The 23269-nt window shown below is 48.0% G+C and overlaps 1 protein-coding gene across 4 annotated transcripts; it reads right to left on the bottom strand.

Moving 5' to 3' along the window:
• Positions 1-9220: 9220 nt before the first annotated feature.
• PUS3 (pseudouridine synthase 3) lies at positions 9221-23256 on the bottom strand. Of its 4 annotated transcripts, none has more exons than XM_029606829.1 (5): positions 23141-23256; positions 19016-19497; positions 11626-12185; positions 11191-11384; positions 9221-10889 (listed from the first exon to the last, which is right to left on the bottom strand). In XM_029606829.1, exons 2-5 carry the CDS (start codon positions 19391-19393, stop codon positions 10543-10545), a joined length of 1479 nt encoding a protein of 492 aa, XP_029462689.1. In that variant the 5' UTR covers positions 19394-19497; positions 23141-23256; the 3' UTR covers positions 9221-10542. The 4 variants fall into 4 exon arrangements, with proteins under 4 accessions (XP_029462689.1, XP_029462691.1, XP_029462690.1 ...); XM_029606831.1 differs by lacking the exon at positions 23141-23256 and adding an exon at positions 23107-23125; XM_029606830.1 differs by lacking the exon at positions 23141-23256 and adding an exon at positions 22967-23078.
• Positions 23257-23269: the final 13 nt, after the last annotated feature.

The following is a 23269-nucleotide window of genomic DNA, read 5'->3' as shown; positions in this document are numbered from 1 at the left end:
GGTTCTCCTTTTCCAGAGCAGCCGTGGGTGGGATGCTGAGTCCATCTGTCTACACCAAGGGAAAAAAAATTATCAGGTAAGTAATTTCTCCATTTCCTAGCGTGTAGCCAGATGGACTCAGGACCAATGGGATGTACAAAAGCTACTCCCGGACAGGGCGGAAGGCTGCCCGTGGCCCACTTAATACTGCCCTTATGAAGGCTACGTCTTCTCTGGCTTAAACATCCAAGCGGTAGAACCTGGAGAAGGTGTGTTTGGAGAAACACGTCACCGCCTGACAGATCTCGACAGGTGACAGCAGCTTGGTTTCTGCCCAAGAGACTGCCTGGGCCCTCATAGAATGAGCCTTAACCTGTAGAGGTAAGGGCTTTCCTGCCTCTATGTAGGCTGCCTTGATTACTTCTTTGATCCAGCGTGCTATGGTCGCCCACGGGGCCGCTTCGCCTTGTTTCTTCCCGCTGTGAAGAACGAAAAAGCGATCTGTTTTGCGTACCAGTTCCGATCTTTCCAGGTACCGTACCAGGAGTCTACCGACATTTAGATGGTGAAGAAGGTGTGAGTCTTCCGAGTCCTTATGTTCATCCGGAGATGGTAGCGAGATGGTTTGGTTCAAGTGAAACTCGGAAACCACTTTCGGTAGGAAGGAGGGGACAGTGCGCAGTTGTATGGTTCTGGGCGTGAACCTAAGGAACGGTTCCAGACAGGATAGTGCCTGTAGTTCGGAGATGCGACGAGCTGAACATATTGCCACCAGGAATGCCGTCTTCAATGTTAAGAGGCATAGTGACAGACCGTGGGTTGGTGTGAAGGAAGCCCCAGATAGGAAGTCTAATACTAGATTGAGATTCCATAGAGGCACCGGCCACTTTAGGGGTGGTCGGAGTTGTTTAACCCCTTTCAGGAAGCGGGACTAGTCCAGATGGGTTGATAACCGGATACTGTCCACATCTGCTCTGAAGCAGGCCAGTGCAGCTACTTCGACCTTGAGGGAGTTGAGCGACAACCCCTTCTTCATACCATCCTGTAGGAACTCCAGAATCATGGATGTCCGCAGGAGAATCCCGCGGTCCTCACACCAGGCTTCAAATACTCTCCAGATCCGTATATATGACAGGGATGTGGAGAACGTGGGCGCTCGGAGCAGGGTGTCAATCACGGTCTTTGAGTAACCACTCTTCGTCAGGCGAGTCCTCTGAAGGGCCAGACCTTAAGAGAGAATTGAGACGGATCTTCATGGAGAAATCAGGCCCTGCCGGAGAAGGTCCCTGTGTGGAGGTAGGCACAGAGGGTTCCCCGCAAGGAGTCTTTGCATGTCTGCGTACCATGGTCATCTTGGCCAATCCGGGGCCACTAGTAGAACTAGTCCCCTGTGATGTTCTATCTTGTAAATGACCCTGCCCAGTAGTGGCCATGGGGGAAAGGCGTACAGTAAGTCTTCCTCTGGCCAAGTTTGGATGAGAGAGTTGATTCCTTGGGATCGCGACTCTCGTCTGCGGCTGAAGAACCTGGGGACTTGGGCACTGAGACGGGTGGCCAGTAGAAGCATGGCTGGGGGGCCCCAGCGATTTACTATTAGTTGGAAGGCTGTGGTTGACAGCGTCCACACCCCCGGGTCCAGGTTCTCTCTGCTGAGGAAGTCTGCTGTTGTCTTTTCCTGCGATGTGGTAGGCCGAGATCCTTTGTAGGTTTATCTCCGCCCATGCCATCAGAGGGTCTATCTCCAGAGACACCTGCTGGCTCTTGGTTCCTCCCTGGCGGTTGATGTAAGCAACCGTTGTCGCATTGTCCGACATTACTCGAATTGCTTTGCCTTGGAGTCTGTGACTGAATCGCAGGCACGCTAGTCTGATTGCTTGAGCTTCCAGGCGGTTTATGTTCCATTCCACCACTTCCTTGTTCCATTGTCCCTGAGTCGTCACTTCCTGGCAATAGGCTCCCCACCCTCACAGGCTCACATCCATGGTGAGCAAGATCCAGTTCGGTGGGGATAGGCTTACTCCTCTGCCTAGGTGGTCTTCCTGTAGCCATGACTGGAGCTGAGAACGTACCTCTGCTGGTAGTTGGAGGCCAATTGAATAGTCCTGGGACAGTGGGATTCCATCGTGACAATAATTAGCGCTGGAGCGGTCGCATATGGGCCCTTGCCCACGGGACGATCTCCAGGGTTGATGCCATGAGGCCGAGGACTTGAAGATAGTCCCATACCTTGGGGCATGCATTGATCATCAACAGTCGTAATTGTTCCATCAGTTTCCTTCTCCTCGGAAGAGGGAAGAAGACTTTGTTCTGTTTGGTGTCAAAACGGGCCCCCAGGTACTCTAGCGATTGAGAGGGCTGCAAACTGCTCTTGCCCGTGTTCACGACCCGAGTTCCTGCAGTAGGCTCTTGACTCTGCTGATCACCTGCCGGCTCTCTTCCGAAGACTTTGCCCTGATTAGCCAGTTGTCCAGGCAAGGATGTACCAGAATCCCTTCCTTTCTCAGTGTTGCCGCCATGATTTTGGTGAAAGTTCTGGGGGGTGGGGAAGGGGGTTGCTAGGCCAAAGGGTAGCGCTCGGAACTGGTAATGGTGACCCAGTATCGCAAAGCTCAGGAAGCGCTGGTGATCCTGACGGACTGGGATGTGAAGGTAGGCTTCGGAAAGGTCCAGGGATTTTAGAAACTCTCCCGGTTGTACTGCTACTATTACGGAGCGAAGAGTTTCCATGCGGAAATGTAGAACCCACAGATGACAGTTGACGTTCTTGAGATCCAAGGTGGGTTGGAATGATCCTTCCTTTTTGGGAACGATAAAATAAATGGAATAGCTCCCCTTATTTTGTTGGGGCACTGGAACCGGAGTTATTGTCTTCAGACTGAGTAGTCTTGTTAGAGTGGTTTCTACTGCCAGTCTCTTGGAATGGGAGCAGCAGGGTGACATCATAAATTTGTCTCGAAGGATGCTGCGGAACTCCAGAGAGAAACCTTTTTGAATGTTTAGAACCCATTTGTCCGGCGTTATCTCAACCCATCTTTGGTAGAAGAGGGCAAATCGACCCCCTATATCTCCTTCCTGTGGATGGGTTGGCCCATTCTCATTGTGAAGCACGGCTGGAGCCTACCCCTGGGCCTACTCCCCTCTTGGTCTGTCTGTTCCAAAAGGGCTGGGACCTTCCGGAGGGACGAGGTGCCTGGAACTGCGAGTTCCTGTAGAGTCTAAAGCCCTGCATTCCTCTGCCCTTGGTTCTTCTGGGGGTGGGACGCTGAAATCTTTTATTCCTATCTTCCGGTAGCCGAGGCACTGGGGATTCGCCCCATTTGCTGGCTAACTTCTCCAGTTCACTTCCGAACAAGAGAGATCCTTTAAAAGGCATTCTTGTGAGATTCACTTTAGAGTTCGCGTCCATAGACCAATTTCATAGCCATAGTTGTCTTCTGGCTGCCACTACCAAGGCAACGCCCCTGGCTGAGGTGTGCACCAGATCTGAGTTTGTGTCCGTGAGGAAGGCTGCTGCAGGTTCCATCGTCTCACCGGTATAGGCTCCGGAGTTGTTTGCCTCTCTCAAGAGGAGCAAGCAGGAATGTGCCACCAATGTGCAGCGATTCCCATTGAGGGAGGCCTCAATGGGAATCGTTGTTCGCTCTAAGACGGCACAGACCATAGCGTCCACTTTCAGGAAACACAGGTGTTCCTTGGTCACTGGTGCTAGGGGGTATAGGGCTTCCAAGGCCCGACCCCCCCCCCCCCCCTTTGAAGCTGGCCTCCAGGGCATCCCATTTCAGGTCAATCAGTTCCTGGATGGCTTCCATCATTGGAAAGTAGCATGAAGCCTTACGAAGGGACACCAAGATGGGGTTCTTCTTTGGTTTCGCCATAGGGTCTGTGCCAGGAATACCCAGTGTCTTCAGAGTCTGGGAAACAAAGGCTGGTAGTTCATCCTTGTGGAAGAAATGAAGCATGGTTTGGTATGATTCCATTCCTGGAGGGATTTCTCCTTCTTCCAGGGAGTCACACACTTCATCTGAGGTGTCTGGGTCCCTGTTAGGGAAGTTCTTGGTTAGGACGAGGCATGTCTCGAGGCATCCGAGCCGGGCCGAGCGGATCTTGTGTTTCCGGCACTGGTTGAGCCTGGGGCGCAGCTGGGGCTGATTGCGCCTGAACGAAGGCTTACAACCTTGGAAAAATTCCAACCAGGAGAAGGTCCCTGGGTCCAAGTTAATTCCAGGGGGAGTCAGAGTAGGGGCCCTAGAGGTGCCCTCCTGTGGGGAAGCCATCTCGGAGATGCAAAGGTCTGAGGAGCTATCGTCAGTAGTTCCGGAATCATGTCTCGACAGTAAGGGACCAGGCTTTGGTTCCCCCTGGACTTTTTGCAATGTTGACACAGGCAGGACTCCAATTCAGGCTGCACGGCTCTTATGCAGCAGGCTGTGCAAAGAGAGTGCCTTCTGGCCTTCTTGGGTGCCAGTGCGATTGTCTCTATGTGTTTGCTCGCGTGCAGTTGTAAACGCGGCTGTGCGTTTAGTTATGCGCACTCAGCTATGCGTGCGTCTATATTGGACGCATGCAAGTTAGGCACCTCGGCCACCCGGCCTGCCCCATGCGTACCACTGGTCAAGAAGGGAAGATGGTGCCGACGGCCCCTGCGCATAAGATGACACCCTCCCCGAGGGTCTTCACGTATGTGGACCCTTGCACCGGATTGGGTCTAGCCCAAGCAAGGCTGCTCAACCCAATCGGTGCGCCCTTCTAACCTCGCTGGGGACGGATTCGGCACAGTAATCCGAGCTCTGGAGACCGGAGACCTGAATTTAAAGATTTTTCCTTACCTGGTCTCGGCGCTTACCGATCGTGTGCCAGATGGTCTCCAGCTGTGGGGGAGGGGGGGGGAGGAGGGAATTACCTTCACCGCCACGCTCGTTTCTGCACCCACTGCCTTTCAGCCACACTGGGGGGCTGTCCATGCCGGGAACTGGCTGCCGGACCAAGGCACACCTATGAGGGATATCAGAGATCACCTCAGGAATTCTCGACTGGGAGAGGGACCCTTAGGTATCACCGCAGAGGGGCTCGATCTTCCTTAAGCTAAATTTTGTTTCTTCTTTGCTGTAATTCTTAACACTATTCTAGAGTGTGATATAGTGTCCGCATCTGCTAGGAGACGGAGAGATACTGAAGAGCTGAGGTTACTGCAGGGGTATACCTAGAGTGACGTCAGCTTTGAAATCTGACTCCATCTGCTAACAGAAGGGCACAATACCCATTGGTCCTGAGTCCAGATGGCTACACGGTAGGAAATGGAACCATTACTGAAAAACAGAATAGTGCAAAACCTTCAAGCCAGTAGGTTATAGGATCCTAGGAAACATGGTTTAACAAATGTAAGATCTTGCCAAACTGGATCGAATTCTTTGAGGTAACCAAATTCATAGGAGGGAGCAGTAGATGTGGCCTGTCTGGATTTCAGTGAACATCTGACACTATTCCACACAGAAACCTAGTGAGCAATCTAGCCAGTCTATGAACTGGAAAAGACCTTCTTAGCCATTTCATTCAATTTAGCAACAGGTCTCCAAGTGGTGATTAATGTGCACCCCTCTAGTGAAGGAAAAGTGACTGAGATGCCCATAGGGATCTGTTCCAAACTCAGACCCTAGGGCTAGGAAGAAAAAGCATGCCTGCTTGCATAGGATATGAAAATCTGCAACAGAATAGATATACTAGGGGACAGAAAAAAAAAGAAAAAGGACTTTAAGAAATTGAAAACATGGATTTGGCAGCTAGACTTTAATCCCAAAAAAAATAAAAACAGCAGAATCGTGCATTTGGGATGCAGAAATCCAAGGATCCAATATCTTTTTCAAGGTAAAGAAGCAGCGACCAGAAAAAAGAAAAAAAAGAGACCTAGGGGTCCTCATCTTCAAGGCGGCCAAGCCAGTGTGAGAAAGCAATTGGGAATGCTAATAGTATACTTAGGTGCACAAAGTCAGCTATCACTAGTAGGAAAAGGTTAGCAAATGGGCGATTGGGGTTTTAATTTTAGGGATTATGATGTCATAGGTGGGTTGCTTTAATATTAATTGTTCAGTAGCTTGGCTTCCTTAGTGAGAATGGGGTGAGCTAAGGCATGCTTTTAGACTAGTAATGTATTTGTATTTTATTTTAAATGAATTATGATGTATTTACTGTATAATGTATCTTTTGTATTTACTGTATTTTGTGCTATAAACTGCTTTGAACTAAACTTTGTTTAAGGAAAGTGGTCAATTGTGATGCAGCACAATCCATCTAGTGGCAGGAAAAGCCAGGGTACTGCAGGAGAAAGACAAACTGAACCCTGGGTAAGCAGCAGAGGGCCTATTTCAGACCGTACAAAAAAACGCCCGGGAGAGGGGCACCAGCCCACTCTCCCACCGAAATAATAGTCAAAGAACTGTGCCCTACATCCCGCAGGGGACACAGAAGAAAAGGTCTGAACAAAATTAAGCAGCAGAGGGCGCTAAAGGAGATAGGGAGGACTACAACTCCCAAGTTTTTAGAGGCATTACCTGACTCGAGGGCTGAGGGAGAGCTGGAACAGGTGTCGGAATTAAGTGACAGTGATTCTGACACAGCTGAATCAATGGTAATAGAGGGGGAGGGTGTGCCGGAATGGTGGCAGTGGACAAAAAAGCCCAGCTCCTCAGAGGAAGAAGAGGAGATGGAGGAATCATCAGGTTCTGCCATGGAGTAAGTTACCAGAGTGGGGGGGGATGGTAAATAACCTAGTTTAAAAGGAATGTTTTTTGTCTTAAATTGTGAAACCTGTGATGCACAAGCTGTTTGGTTTGGGAAGGCCCCTAACCGCTGCACAACAGAGCAGAGTTGAGGAGTGTTGTGCTTTTCCCCAAAAAGGAGCGGTAGCGGCTGGCTAGAGAGCCCAGTGCTTGTGATTGTTGTTCCTGAGAACTGCTGGAGGTTAATGTGAGGAAGAAAAAGGAGTAGAACTTTTGGAAGTGCAATACAAACTGTTTTTGTAAAAACTGTGTTTTGTACTACTTTGGAGTAAAGTGGCTTTACCACCCACTCTCACGGGGTGGAGCCCCAAACCAAGCTGGGCCATGCAGGTCTGGACCAGGGCCTGTGGAGTTTTGCTGGCAGCTGGACGGTGTATGAGGAAGAGGAGTGACTTGCAGGAGAAGTGACCCAGGATCCGTAGGAGTGGCAGAGCTGTGCAACGTTGGCGGTGAGCATTTACATATGGTGGCAAAAGGGATAATCTGAGTTCGCTGACCGGAGGAGCCTTGCCATGGGACAAATATACCAGTGCACTTACATAATATAACATAACATTACCTCTATACTGGTCTCTGGTGAGAGCCCATCCTTGAAGAGACCAAAACGCATAACTAGAAGCATGCAGAAAAAACTGAATTGGAAACTGCAACAAGCCAGAGTGCAGTATGCAGTGCAACAAAGGAAAAAAAGAAACATCACCCATCCTTATAAAACAAATCAAGAAATATAAAATCAGTAGCAGTAAAACCATACTAACAAAAAGAATAGATTTCTAAACACTGAGTGGAATATCCAATAATTAAAAACTCATAAAATATTTCAAAATAGCAGACACAAAGACCCAGTAATGAAAAAAAAAGGATACAAAATTTTTTTTGCTCTGCATACCTGGGAACGTTTGATATCCAGGTCTCCTGAGATTGTTTTGAATTAGCAGGAGGAGGGTTGCTTGGAACTTTCTCCTCTCTCTGTCACATACCAGCGCTCTCTCTCCCACACAGGCTCTCAATTACACACCTATACACACATGCTCTCAGTCACTCACATATACACATGCTTTTTCTCTCACTTATATAGGCTCTTAATTACACATTTACACACATGCTGTCTATCTTTTCAGGCTTACACACACAGGCTTTCAATCACACACATACATGCTGTCTTTTTCTCTCACACACAGACTCTCATTCACATGCTTACAAACATGTTCTCTCTCTTTCTCATTTACACACAGGCTCTTAATCACATACTCCCTCATCTAAACCAGCTCTCAATCACACAGACACACATGCTTTCTCTCTTACTTATACACACAGGCTCTTAATCATACATACACATGATCTCTCTCACACACAAAGGATCTCAATCATACACACATTCTTTCACACAAACTTACACATACAGGTTCCCAATCGTAAACTTACATTCATGCTCTCTCTCTCTCTCTCTCACAGGCAGGCTCACAATCACAGACATACTCTCTTTCACATATACAGGCTCTCAATCATTTACATACATGCTCTCTCACTCATACACATACACACACACAGGATTTCAAACACACATGCTTGCTTGCTCATTCACTCTCTCCCCCTCCCCGGAACTATCGGCCGCAGGGGTTGACGCTCTTCTTCATATTTCTCTGAGCCGCGCTGCTCATTCCTCCGGCCGCGCCTCTCTTCTGTTCTTCGGGCCGACGCTGACCACACTAGCATGGTCTCTTCTTCCCGCGCACGCACTCGCTGCTCACCACTTCCTCTTCTGGGTCGCGGCGGGAAGAAGAGACCATGCCGGCGCTGCTGCCGCCACCTGTTCTGCCGCGTTCCGCCCGGGCTAACAGCATTTTAAGCCCGGGCGGAGGAGGACCGGGGAGCAGCTGGGTCAGCGGGAGACCGGGAAGTGTGGCGACACACCGGTTGAGAACCACTGCCTGGAGCTCTGATACCCTGCGAGCAGATGTGATAGCGATAAAGAAAATCACCTTTAACGTGAGATCCTTTATCGTAGCCGTTTTCAGAGGCTCAAAGGGCACCATACACAGAGCTGAGAGAACCAAGTTCAGATTCCAAGAAGGACAAGGGTGCCTGATCGGGGGACATAAATGCTTTGCCCTCTTTAGGAAACGAGCCACATTGGGATGAGCAGCCAATGCCAAGCCTTGAATGGAACTGCGCAAACAACCAAGAGCTGCCACCTGAATCCTCAGGGAACTACACGATAAGCCCTTGGCGAGTCCGGATTGCAAGAAACCTAAAATATCCGACACCAAAGACAGAGTAGGAACAATCGCCCGGTCCACGCACCAAGATTCAAAGATTCTCCACACGCGCACATACGCGAGGCTGGTGGATGTCTTGCGCGACCGGAGAAGGTGTTGCCACCACAGCGTTTGAATACCCTTTGCTCCTCAGGCGGCGCCTCTCAAAAGCCATGCCGCTACACAAAAGCAATCAACCTCTTCCAAACACACGGGCTTTTTTTTTTTTTTTTTATAAAGACTTGCCCAGCAGTGGTCCACAGTCCTGATCTGGCGGGGTAGAATAAACTGGGATCCCTGGTGTCGCACCCAGAGCTGCTAGCTTGGAACAAGAGGGCCCTCGACCCTGTAATGCAGCTGCCTCAACAACCAGCAGCGGGGGATGGTCCCCTCAGGACCTTAACAAACCCCCTGGGAGGCGCAGGACAGAAACTGCTTTTTTTTTTTTTTTTTTTTTTTAAATCAAAGTAAAAAGGTTTTACCAACCAAAAACTCTAAAACTCACAGAACTCACTACTCTAACTCCAATGAGCAATCAGCACAGACTGTAGACCTTGCACCTCCACCATCTGCTGAAGCCAGAGAAATACTGCCAGACTGTAGGTGGCACCATCCTATATAAGGAGGAGTTTTGTTTTGAAAACTTCTCTGTCTCCATCTGCTAGAGGGGGGCAAAATCCAGGAGTCTGGATTGTTCCGGGGATGTAGAGGGAATGAGAAAATTAAGGGATCATGACAGGAAGCTGAAGGGAGGGAGATTCAAAAGGAATGTCAGAAAACACTTTTTATTGAGAGGATGATGGATACCTGGAACAGACTTCTAGCAGAAGCAATGGGAACAGAAAAGGGAAATTCAAGCATGTTTGGGAAAGACACGAAAAGGGACCATGACAGCAGAGCAAGGAAAGAAGACCATAGATCAGTTAAGATCTATGAAAGCAAATTACGCAGGCACAAATGAGCAGACTGGGTAGACCGCTTGGGCCTTATCTGCCAATATCTAGATTTCTAAGCCCAAAATAGCCCTCATGATTAGAATAATGTATGCCAGATTTCTTGAGAGATCTCTGGATGTGTTAACCTAGGAGCAGAATCAAAGATCAGAAGAGCAGATTATCTCAGAGACCACAAGCACAATAATACTGTAGCTTTAATAAGCACCCTGCACTGCTGTCCTTAAAACACTGCAATGAGTTTTCACATGCATTGGCTCTCAGCACTTAATGGCTTCAGTTTTTGGTCCCTGGTACATTCCTGTAGACTTTCATCACCTCTGGCTCTTATTTTATTTACACAGTTTTTTATTCCGCTATATCCATTGTTCTAGGAGGAGAAACATTTTAAAACATTCATAAAAATAACACTGACAACAAAACAAACATGAGCCGCTTGCTCTTCCCCCACATAATGAAATCTCTCTATTAAAAACTGAAACCGTGTCTTCCCTGTTCCATCGGGTACAGTGCTGGAGCCCCATAAGGCCCGAAGCGGTTTGCAGCAGGCCGAGACCTAGCGACATTCATGACACACAATCAAACCAAACCTGGGGAGTCTGTATTTGTCAGACACACTCTTTTAAAGGAATGTTCCGAGTCCCAGTGGGCGTTTTGAATGCCGGACTTGGCGTAGCTCCTCTTTGCCTCCTGACGCTTCTCTCCCTCTATTGCTTCCTCTCCCTCCCCGACTTGTGGAAGAGCAATGCGACCTCGGCGCACAAAGTGCTGGATGCGGGACTCAAGCCCCTCGCAGCACGAGCGCTCCAGGAGGGGCTTGTGGTTCCTGGCTCGCACTCCTTCGATGAAAGCACTGGCTTGATTGCGGACAGGGGGATCCAAGTCCTTCCACGACATCAGACGAGCCTCATCATCGTCCTCCTCTCCTAAAAGACAGGTCAGGGTCAGGAAAACGAGAGGGGAGTGCTACTCAGAACCTCAAATAGTTCCACCTTGTCTGGTCTCCTGCCCCCCCTCCCCCCCCCCATACACCTGCCTCCCATTTCATTCACCACATTCTGCCCTATCTTCCTCCTTTCCTGTCCCAAGTATTTTTTCTCTCTTCTGCACTTCCAGCACACACTGCTTTCCCCAGATCCCTCCTTGCCTAGATGTAGACTCTCACCTCCCTACTCACCCTCTTCTCTCTCTGTCTCAAGCCCGCCACTGCATCCCTTTCTCTCTTACCTGCTGCTCCCTCGAGGACCCTGGCAGAATCCAGTCCCTGCAGCATACTGTACAATATTTGGGTCTTCACCGCATGGTTGGCCCAAAGTTGCTGTAGGTGGGTGACATTGAACTCCTGGACGTCCCTCTCATAATGCCACTCCATACCCTCAAACTCACAGTTGTACAGGACAAGTGGGAACTCCACTGCCATGCTGTGCCAAGGAGAAAAGAGTAAAACAGAAACTCTTTTATAAAAAGGAAAGAACAGAGCACTGCAGTGGACACAGAGCAGGAACTCTACTGCCACACTGAGGAAAGCGAAATGCCTCGAGAGGAGTAGCGGAGATGCAGGATGTCACTTCTTGGGATCATGACAGAACGGAAGAGAAAAAAAAAAAGCACGCACAGGATGTCAGAAGGTATCGATAAAGTTCTCTCCTTCAGGCATCTCACCTGTACTGAGGTTTCCGTGGGTTCTTCTCCACATCCAGCAGCTGGTCGATGATCTCGGGCTCCTCCAGTCCCTGTCCAATGAGAAAAAGGACTGCCACCATGCAGCGCACCTGATGGTAGAGGAATGCTAGCCCTGTGACCTCAAACTGGCAGAGCTGGTAGGGATCCGGGGCCCTGGCTTCTCCATCTGTTGGCTCCACACAGGCTGCCAGTATTGTGCGCTGAAAATTCACCACGCCGTTGCCCACGTCCATCTTGCAAAAGTTACGGAAGTCGTGTGTACCCACGTACTTCTGTGCTGCAGTATTCATCAGTGCCAGATCCAGTTCCGCCTGTGGAAAGAAGTAACGATACGTGCGGCGCAGGCAGCTGAAGCGGGCGCTGAAATTCACCTCTACTGGTGCCCACGCCAGTACACGGATGTCTGGTGGCAACACACGATTCAGCATGTGGGTGTAGCGGACCTCCTTGAGCGCTGTGGTTTCTGTTCTTTCTTCACCATCACCAATCTTCACTCCTCTGCCCTCTGGCAGATTTGAGCGGAGGTCGAGGGAGATCACCTGCAAAAAATATTGGAGAAAGAAGAAAAGATTTCACAAAGGTTTAATGGCAAGTTTGGTCCCCAACACAAGAACTCAGAGTCTATGAAGGTCACTAATTTCAATCAACAGAAGTCCTAGGATACAAGTTTCTATTCCTATCCTACCACCAAACTCACTATGCGATATCTTCGTGGTGATCTGCAGACCTGGATTTTGATCCCAATCCTACCATCAGTTTCAATACATGCAGCCCAGTGGTGAGAACACAGAGCTATAGGGGCAACCAGTTTACCTCAAGTTGACTGAAAAGTCTGACCCAGTCCTGGTTTTGCCCCATTTCATGCATGGACTTGTAGTTCCAATTATCTAAGGGAAATCAATGTGACACTTAGAACTACAACTCCATGCATGCAATGGGGCAAAGACAGGGCTAGATCTTCCTGCCTGGTCAACTTGGGCAACCCTATAGACCTTTAAAGAAAACAGTTTCTTTACAAGTCAAAATGTAATTTTTGTTAACAATAAAGTCAATTTTGAAAGTGTTTGTCCAGCTAACTTCTAGAGTGTAAGGAAATGTAACCTAATTCCCCTAAACATTATTGGTGTCCAAAAAGACTGCAGAAGTCAGTTCTTTGTTACTGTGGAAAAATACATTGAGAACTTGCAAAGAACATAGCCACCATGGCTTCTAACTGGGTAAGGTTCTAATTGTCTTCAGAACTTTGGTTCAGACTTGGATGCTAGAGACAGGAGCAGAGGGAAGAGAGTGTGTTAGGAGTAATAAAAAGACATAAAAGGAAAATTGGTTCTTCCCTGCCAATTTTCATTCCTGTAATACCACAGATCAGACAAGACAAGTGGGTTTATGCACCCACTACCAGCAGATGGAGGCAGAGAACAAAAAAAAAACAAACAACTTTGACACTCCTCAGTATTGACCTCTACCTAAACCAAAGATTAGATACCATTCCCCTTTCCAGGGCAAACAAGAAACACAGGGTTGGAATCCCCTGAACTGGAGCCTCTCATACTTCCAGAAAAACAAACAGTCTTATAACCATTTAACTAAAAAAAAAAAAAAAAAAAAAAAAAAAAAAACACCTACTTCTCAACTTATTACAGTTTGCAAAATTTCTGATAGAAGGTGTAGAAAACCACCAGGAAATTCGGTCTTTGGGCTCCGGACTGATCTGTGGTATTACAGGAACAAAAATTAGCAAGTAAGAACCACTTTTCCTTTCCTGTTCATACCCAGATCAGTCCAGATAAGTGGGATGTACCCAAGCACCCCAAGACTGGGCGAGTACTTGAAAGACCCGCATGCTGAACATTTTCACCAAAAGTCGCATCTTCCTGCACCCGAACATCCAACCGGTAATGCTTGGCGAAACTGAAGTGAGGACCACACCACGGCCTTACATATCTCCTGAGGAGAAGCCAGCTGACATTCCGCTCAGGAGGCTGCCTGAGCTCTGTAGCATGAGCTCCCAGGCCTACTGGAATTTCACGACCTTTACAAATACAAGCCGAGCAAATGGTCTCCTTCAGCCAACGAGTTCATGGCTTTAGAAGCTTTATCTCCTTTCTTCGCTCCACCAAACACCACAAAAAGGTGATCCGACTGCCGAAAACTGTTAGTGACCTTCAATTAACACAACAGAGTCAGACACACATTCAAAAAATGAAGATCCCTATCTTGCAGGGACTCCCTATACTACTCCGGAAGCTCTACTGTCTGATTCATATGGAAGGAGGAAACTACCTTCGGTAAGAAAGAGGGGACCATTCACGTCGCCCTGTCACAAGAAATATGCAAAAAAGGATCTCTGCAAGACAGAGCCTGAAGCTCCGAAATCCATCTGGCTGAACATATGGCCATCAGAAAAACTGCCTTCAAAATCAGATCCTTCAGAGACACTCCCCCTAAGGACTCAAAGGGCACCCCACAGAACACTCACAGCACTAAGCTGAGGTTCCAATCTGGGCATAACTTCCGAACCGGAGGGTGCAAATGCTTAACCCGCTTCAGGAATTGAACCACATCAGGATAAGAGGCCAAAGACCTCCCCCGCAACTTACCCCTAAGGCAACCCAAGGCTGAAACCTGGACGCGGAGCTATAGGTTAGTCCCTTAGACAACCCCAAGATGTGGGGAACGCCCACAGCAAGGGGATCCAGCTGTTGTTGTAGACACCAAGACTCAAACACCTTCCAGACTGACATATGGCATAGAAGTAGAAGGTCTTCTAGCCTGGAGCAATGTAGAAATTATTGGTTCTGAATATCCTTTCAGGCACAACCGCCACCTCTCAAAAAACCAAGCTGTGAGACAAAAGCAATCCTCTCGATCTGAAAATATGGGTCCTTGTCGCAGCAACCCTGGCAGATGAGCTAACCCGAGATACATCAGATCCGCGAACCACGGCCGACACAGCCACTCTGGCGCCACCAGCACCACCTTCCCTGGATGCGTCCCTATGCACCGCAAAACTCGAACGATGAGTGGCCAAAGAGGAAACACATACAGTAGACTCCCGCTGGCCACGGGCACACTAGAGCATCCAACCCTTCCAAGCCAACCTCCCTTCTGCCACCTGAAAAATCTTGCTGCCTTTGCGTTGGCACACACTGCTATGAGATGCGGGTGAGGAATGCCCCACTTGGCAGAATTGTGATCCCAAGCCTCCAGAGACAACTCCCATTCCCCTGGATCTAGCTATTGCCTGCTGAGGAAATCCACTTGCACGTTGTCCACTCCCACGACGTGAGATGGGTATAAAAAGTGTTATATAGGTGGTATTATACCCCAGAGAAATTGCATAGAATATTTCCTGAATCCTCAGATCAATGTTGGAAAGGCTGCGGTGGGAACCTTCTTACATCTATGATGGGTATGCCCACTGGTACAATCCTCGTGGGCACAGTTTTCAGAATGGCTGAGCTCTATTTTTAAGGTAAATTTGAAGCTAACACCAATACAAGCACTACTGGGTGCCGAAACACTATACATGCAGAGGTTGATTATTCAAGTGGTATTGGCCACTAGATGTGAAATAGCATTAAAGCGAAGAGACAAAATGATCCCTTCATTGTAATCAGTCCAGGATCAAGTTACATTACATAAGTTAGGAACGATTACAGCCCTTAAAAATAAAATCTGCACACATCTCTCAAAAGTGTGGACTCCTTATGGTCAACGGATGTCTAACTCACAACAGATACCATAGATAAATGAGCAACCTCTCGGGGATAATGGAATGTATATGGTTTTTTTTCTTTTAAATCAGTAATTGGACTATCGCTCTGTTAGCTCCCTGCACATAGGAATAGTGGGAGGGGGAAGTGTTTAGGGAGAAACACAGGGATCACTCGGATACATCGGGTACTACTTAAATGGCTGGGGTCAAGATGTTTTGAGTTGCCTTAAAATTAAGAATGATTATGATGGTTCCATTTGTATCCACCGAATCAGTAACAAACTTTTGTATACATATAGTGTGGATAGAAACTAAGGGGGTCATTTTCTAACGCTATTGCACGCAAAAAGGGACTTTTCGCGTGCAATAGCTAGCTCGGGGCGGAGTCTGCCCTGAAAGAGGAGGAGTCAAGGCGGCACCAGGGCCGACGATGTGGACACATCGCTGGCGGCAAAAGGTAAGATTCCTCATTGCCGCCAGTTTCGTGCCCAATAACTACACCTTTTATGGTGTAGTTATTCGGTGCGAAAGCCGGCAGCGATCGCACCACGGAGGTGCGATCGCTGCCGGCTATCACAGGACAGCCCTCCCGCCCCCTGTTACTACCGGATTCTCTAAGGTCTGCGACCTTAGGGAATCCAGGCCTAAGTTTGTTAACAGAAATGGAGATGTAAATGAAAATGCTTGATTCTGAATAAAAAAACTTTAATTATAAAAAAAAAAAACTACTAAAAAAAGTGGCACTTTCAGATATGTAGCAGTGCCTCAAGTTTTGTTCTCTGCCTCTATCTGCTGGTAGGGATGCAAAACCCGCTTGTCTGGACTGATCTGGACCGACTAGTTCCTGATAATAAAGAACACTAATCTTAAAAAGTATGTCTCCTTGAGATATCTAAGATAACCACAAGAGAAAGAGCTGTTTCAATTGCCTCACCTAAACTTTGGAACACCCTACCTAAATTCCTGAGAACCCAACACGACCTAAATATTCAAAAAGGACCTAAAAACACTAATGTTCCACAAATTCTACACTGACCCACAAATTCTATACTGACCCTCAGACGTCTGATCATTCCAACTCTCAACTGAACTCTCAGTTATAAACCTCTTAATACATTCTCTTCACCCTGAACTGCATACCCTCTTCATCCAACCTAATAATGCTCTCTGGACTTGATATGCTTATTTCTGATATTGTTCAAATTGTTTTTTTACTGTTGCACAACTGCTAAGAAAAATGTATATTTTTGTAAACCGTTATGATGGCTCTACCGAATGACTGTATATAAAACTCAACAAATACATAAATAAATAAATAAATATAGAAGGGGGCCTAGCAGACAGAACCATATATGCAGGGGTCCATATTCAGTTGGCCATTTAGTGGAAAAGTTCCAGATATTCAATGGGAGAAATGTCCCACCGATAATCCCCAATTAAAGTTATCTGACTAACCATAGCCGGATAACTTCAAACATAACTAGATATTCTTTTGAATATCACCAGTTATGTATAAAGTTATCGGGCTATGGTTAGTCTGATAACATTAGACTTAACCAGCTATATTCTTTTGAATATAGCCTCCATCGGCATAGCCTAGGAATGGTAGACACGCCAAGAGAGGCGCCAGTCCTGGATCGTGGTAGGAGGCAACCACAATCTGGGAGAACAACTACAAATAAAGGTATGGGGGAGCTGGAGCCCACAAGACCTACTTTAAAAAAATAAAAAGGGGAAGTAGGATAAGGGGTGGGAGAGGAGGGACTCTCATCCCTAATACATTTTTTTTTAAAACCGTGAAATAGGCCGTTTTTGGGAGGGGGGTGTCAAGTTCGGCCCCCATATGGCCTTTGCAACTCAGGTGGGAGGGAGGCAGGGGATAAATTAGGGCCTGTAGGCCCCAGATGTGAGGTTTTTTTGTTTTTTTAAAACAGGAACAAAACTTAATTGGCTATATTATTTTAAAAATTGCCAATTAAGTCTAAAAAAGTTATCCAGCTACATGAAGCCGGATAACTTTAGACCTGCTTCCGAGTAGGTCTAAAGCTCTGTGGCTAACTTACGGGCCAATACAGTACAGTGAGGAGACCAATCCCCATTCAGCACTCACTAACCAGCAGGACCAATCCTAGAGGAGTTGCGAGATCCTGGGTGAAATCAACCACAGCTGGCCTCACCAACCTGAGGTTAAAAAGAGTATTTTGAGGGAGGGCGAGGGGGAGTCAAGGAGGGTCCCTCTTTGGAGATTGGGGGGGGGTGCTCTTTCCATACCAGAGGTCTGTGGCATCTCCCTGCCTGCCAGAAGTGATGTTGGAGTGGTTGCACCCATTCGCAGCCTCTACCCCACACCAAGGATAGCCCTGTCTCCCAACCACATCCACTCAAGTCCTCACTTTTCCTCCCCATCCCCCATCCCCCCTTCCCATTCCTCGTTTCCTACTCCCTCCACCCCCACTTGAAGGTGCTCTTCCAACCTTCACCAGACCTCTCTCTTCCTCCCTCCTACTCAAACAGGCCAAACAAAAGCAAAGAGAAGCTAGCAGTTAGGTACCTTTCACTGTTGCTGCTCCAGTTGGCTCCTCTCCCTCCCATGCCAGTCAGATCAGCTGTTCAACCACTACAAGAAGAGAAGCCCAAGACAGCAGGTGCCAGTTAGGCAGCCTGATCGCTGGGCTGTGAATGGGGGACAGAGCTGGATTTTGGATTCTAGATTTGTCGTCTTTTCCACATCCCACATTTGTAATTCCAGCGGGACATGGGGGAACAGCAGCAGCAGTGGGTTTTTTTTGGCTCTATCCAGGCTGCCTCAAAAAGAGAGGGGGTAGCAAGTTTTTATTTGGACCTGGTCTGCATTGGAAGGAAGGGGCAAGTAGTGATGGCATGGAGCCCCCTCAAAGCACGGGGGCCTGTGGCACTCGCCCCGGATTGCTCTTCATCCCCCACTCTGTGTTGGTGACAGTTTTGGGAGTAAGTGGCTCGGGGTGGGGAGATTTTTGGCCACGGTTTTTCTAAATGTAGGGGGATTAGGTGTTTACTGTTGCTTGGCTCGATAATTAAGGTATTGAAGGGAGGGAGCATTGGAAAAAAAGGTTTGGCCATTGTTCAAGCTGGTAGGCTTTTTGTTTCATTTTTTTTCAAATATTCAGTAAGCCAGTGAGCTGCAAAATTACCTGGAAAATTTTATTCAGGTAACTAACTGAGCAAATTCTGCGGAACACTTATCTGGATAAGTTCCACTAAATATCCACATAACTCCTCTGCTCACCAGCTTAATGAATATTGATGACATAAAGAGAAAAGCCTATACATTCTTAAAACACAGGTATTGTGGATGCATTTTAACCGCCAAAGACATGCTTTCATACACATGAAACACCATTAGGGCTGTCTATTTTGCTGGTCTGTATTGATCTTTTGTTACCATTGATATGAACGTGATGCCTTAGATAAAAACAGGAATTTTTTTTTTTTAAGCCACTGTTTTTATACTGTGGCTTGTGCATGGACATCTGGGTTTTGTTTTGACACTTTCAGTCCTGTACCACTGATAGATTTCCTTTGCTGCAGATGCATCTCTCTCAAGGGCACAAATTTACATCATCATCTGCAAACTCATGTTCAGATCCTACTTAGACTACCAATCTCACTGACCTGGCCGAAGGCACTGACGCCTTTATCTGTCCGTCCACATCGGTGGTAGTTGGATGTCTGCCTGCTCTCCACCAGCCGGGTCTTGTTCAAAGCCTCGAACAACTTCTCCTCAATGGTGTTGGAGGTGTTCTCTTGGCTAGCAAAGCCTTGGTATCCCCATCCCAGGTAGGCAACCTTTAGTGCCACATGTCTCCGGCTGTGGGCACTGAAGTTGAAGGGTCGCTTCTGGCGTCTCTGGCCTCTCCTGCTGGTTATGCTCATCTCTCCAGCTACAGGGCGCTCCCCCAACCTTCGCTTGAGACTCTCCACTTCCCTCTCCAGCTCAGCCACTCTCTCTACAAGCCTCTCTCTCTCCAGAATCTCATCATTTGCCATCATCTGCCGCACTCTCCTCCACCGGTTGAGATCAGCTGTTGACTGGATTTCCAGGGATCCTTGTTGGCATGTGTCAGTTTGGGGAAGGAGATGCTAAAACTTGCACCCTGAAGACAGGAAGGAAAAAAAGCAGTAAGTAAGAATCCTGGAGGTAGAGCAAGAGACTTGAGGGCAGGGGGAGCTAAGTAATAATGAGTCATGGAAACAGCAACGTGCACAGCTGCAACATAGCTGTCTCTGGAAAAAAAAAAGAGACTAATACAGCAGCTCAGAATATGAAAGCAGATAAATATCTCCAAGCACATCCAGCCTCTTGCCCATTTCCCTGCTCCACTATAATAACAGACCCTACTTGATTCCTAGATATCTACCCTCAGTTCCTCACACAACTGAGGATCCCGTATTGGAGAAATTACCACCTGATAATTTTGTTTTCCTTAGTGTATGCAGATGGACTTAGGACCAGTGGGTTTATGCTCCCCTGCCAGCAGATGGAGATGGAGCAAGCTAATGTCACAGTATATATAGCCCTTCAGTGACCCCAGTCTGCCAGTATTCTCCTCAAAAGCAACTGTGGACAGACTAGCAAAAAACATGATTAAAAATAGATAACCAGAACTGTATTCAACCAACCATAAACACTGAACTCACATAGGATTCTAGGTACCCCAAGCTAGGGACTGGATGAACACCTTCCAGTAATCCCTTGGGACCCAGAGCCCCACAGGAGGACTACTGACACTCTCATGCGGCAGCCGAAGGCGGGAAGCTGAGTCCATCTGTCTACACTAAGGAAAACAAAATCATCAGGTAAGTAATTTCTCCATTTCCTAGCAGGTAGACAGATGGACTCAGGAGCAGTGGGATGTACCAAAGCTACTCCCCAACAGGGTGGGAGGCTGCCCGCGGTCCAGTCAACATCTTCCCAGGCCTGCACATCTAGACGATAAAACCTGGAAGAAGTGTGTAAGGAGGATCACGTCACAATTCAGCAGATATTCATGGGAGACAATAGATTAAACTCCCCCCCCATGACACTGCCTGAGCCCTAATGGAATGAGCCCTAACATGAGTAGGCAATGGCTTTCCTGCATCCACATATGCAGTCATGACCACATCCTTAATCCAAACAAGCTATGGTAGCTGGCAAAGCCAGAACGTACTGCTTACTCCCACCATGGAGAACAAACAGGCGATCCATCTTTCGAAGAGACTCAGAGACCTCCAGATACCACATGATGCTTTACATCCAAGGAGCACAAAAGGTAAAACTCCTCCACATTCTTGACCTTATCCAGGGATGGCAAGGAAATGGACTGTTTTAAATGAAAGTCTGAGACTACCTTGGGCAAGAAGGATGAAACAGTACGCAGCTGTAATGCCCTCAGAGTCACTCGAAGGAATGACTCATGGCAAGACAAGCCCTGCAGCTCAGAAATCTGACATGCAGAACATAGAGCCACCAGAAACGCAGTCTTCAAAGTCAACAACCGTAAGGAATGGCTACGCAATGGTCGGAACAGAGAGCCCACCAAGAAGTCCAGCACCAAATTAAGACTCCACAATGGAACCGGTAACCTCAAGGGAGGCCCAAGGTGCTTCACTCCCTTCAAAAAACAAGCCACATCGGTATAAGACGGCAAGGACACACTGTTCACCAGGCCTCTGAAACAGGCAAGAGCCGCAACCTGCAACTTCAAGGAATTAAGGGCCAAGCCATTATTCAATCCATCCTGCAAAAAAAATCCAGAATGAGAGGGATCTTAACTGAATAAAGAAGAACACCCCACTCCTCACACCAGGCCTCAAAAACTCTCCAAACCCACACATAAGCCAAGGAAGTGGAGAACTTGCGAGTGCAGGGTAAAGTGGAAATTGCCGCAGAGGAATAACCACACTTTAAAAGACAAGCCCTCTCAAGGCCAAACATAAAACAGAATCTAGTCGGATCCTCATGAAGAAGCAGACCCTGCTGAAGCAGATCCATGTACGGTGGAAGGCGAAGGGGGGGCCTCCACCAGGAGTCATCGCAAAACCATACACCACAGACGCCTGGGCCAGTCTGGTGCCACCAGGAGTACTAGCCCCCTGTGGCCTTCAATCTTGCAAATTATCCTGCCCAGCAAGGGCCGCAGCAATCTGTCTTCTGGCCAGACCTGTACAAAAGCATCTATTCCCAGGAACCATGGATCTCTCCTGCAACTGTAGAAGCGAGGAACCTTCGCATTTCGAGAAGTCACCAGCAGGTCTAGGAATGGAAAGCCCAGTGATCCACAATCAGCTGAATCGCCTCATCTGACAAAACCCATTCTCCTGGGACCAGGCTCTCCCTGCTGAGAAAGTCTGCCCTTATGTTGTCTTTTCCTATAATGTGAGAGGACGAGATCTGCAGATGACCTTCCGCCCATTCCATCAGTTGGTCTAATTCCTGCAACACTTGATGGCTCTTGGTTCCTCCCTGGCCATTGATATAGGCCACCATCATCACGGTCAGACATCATGCAAATCGCTTGATTCCACAGCCTGTGGCTGAACTGCAAGCATGCCAGCCGTACCGCCCAGGCCTCCAGGCGATTGATGTTGCAGTGGGACTCTTCAGCATTCCAGCACCCTTGGGTCATTAACTCCAGACAGTGAGCCCCCCCAACCGTGGAAACTCACATCTGTCGTGCTTACCAACCAGGCCGAAGAGGATAAGGGAACTCCCGTTCTCAGATGATCCTCCTGCAACGACCACTGGAGGTGGGAGATTTCCATCAGCAAGTGGAGCCGAACCGCATAATCCTGAGACTGCAGGTTCCACAAAGATAGCAGAAAGCATTGAAGAGGACGCATATGCACCCTTGCCCGTGGCAACACTTCCAGGGTAGGTAGGTAGGACCACACTGTCGGGGGTATGGTGTTCATCAACTGAAGCACTTGAGACATCAATCGCTGGATCTGAACTTCCGGTAGAAAAACTCTGTCCTGTCCCGTGTTGAACTGAACCCCCAGATATATGTCAACAACTGGGATGGCTGAAGATGGCTCTTGGTTAAATTCACCACCCAACCGAGCTCCTGCAATAAGGAGGAGATCACCTTGTGTGTGTCTCTTCCTGAGATTTGGCTCGAATCAGCCAGTAGTCCAAATACGAGTGGCACCAGGATTCCTTCTTTTCGTAAGGCCGCCGCTACCACCACCATAATCTTGTAAAACATTCTGGGAGAGGTGGCTAGACCAAAAGGTGCTGCCTGATAACTGATAATGACACCTCAAAGCGTAGAAAGCGTTGGTGATCCAATCAGATGGAATATGAAGGTAAGCCTCTAACAGATCCAAATAGGTCAGAAATTCCCCCAACTGCACCGTCATCATTACAGAGCTGCATTTGTTAATTCCAGGCACATCTCTTCTCAATCAGAAGAAGCGGAAAAGAGCAATCCTATTCTGGATGTGTTTTCATGTGATCCACATCGGACAGCTGTGCTGAGCGAGGACGGAACATAAGTTTAATAAATAAATAAATGCCAGTCTGGCCCTATATCCCAGGATAGGAAGGAGCCAGTTTGAAGAAGAGGCTTGTGCTTTACTAACCGAGAAGAGTTGCTGGAAAGGGTAATTTTCCGGGGAAAGGAAATTAGTGACCATCGGGGAGGGGGTAGTTTAAGGGCCACCCTCCCCCGCTCCACAGTTCCGCGTCCTTTTTGACAACAAATTAAACCCTAAATTCGTACCCCTGCTGCTAATGTCTAAACAGTACATGCTCACCGCTCCCTGATGTTGTTCACACGCTGCTTCCGCTTGTCGTCGCACGTTGCTGACATCACACAAGGACACGTTGAGGCGCGGAGGCTTTTGGGAGTTGATTCCCCCCTCCCCCTCCCCCTTATTCGGTTT

Source organism: Rhinatrema bivittatum, chromosome 6 (assembly GCF_901001135.1).
Source record: "Rhinatrema bivittatum chromosome 6, aRhiBiv1.1, whole genome shotgun sequence".
NCBI classification, from domain to species: Eukaryota; Metazoa; Chordata; class Amphibia; order Gymnophiona; family Rhinatrematidae; genus Rhinatrema; species Rhinatrema bivittatum.
This window is presented reverse-complemented; position numbering and strand designations above follow the sequence as displayed.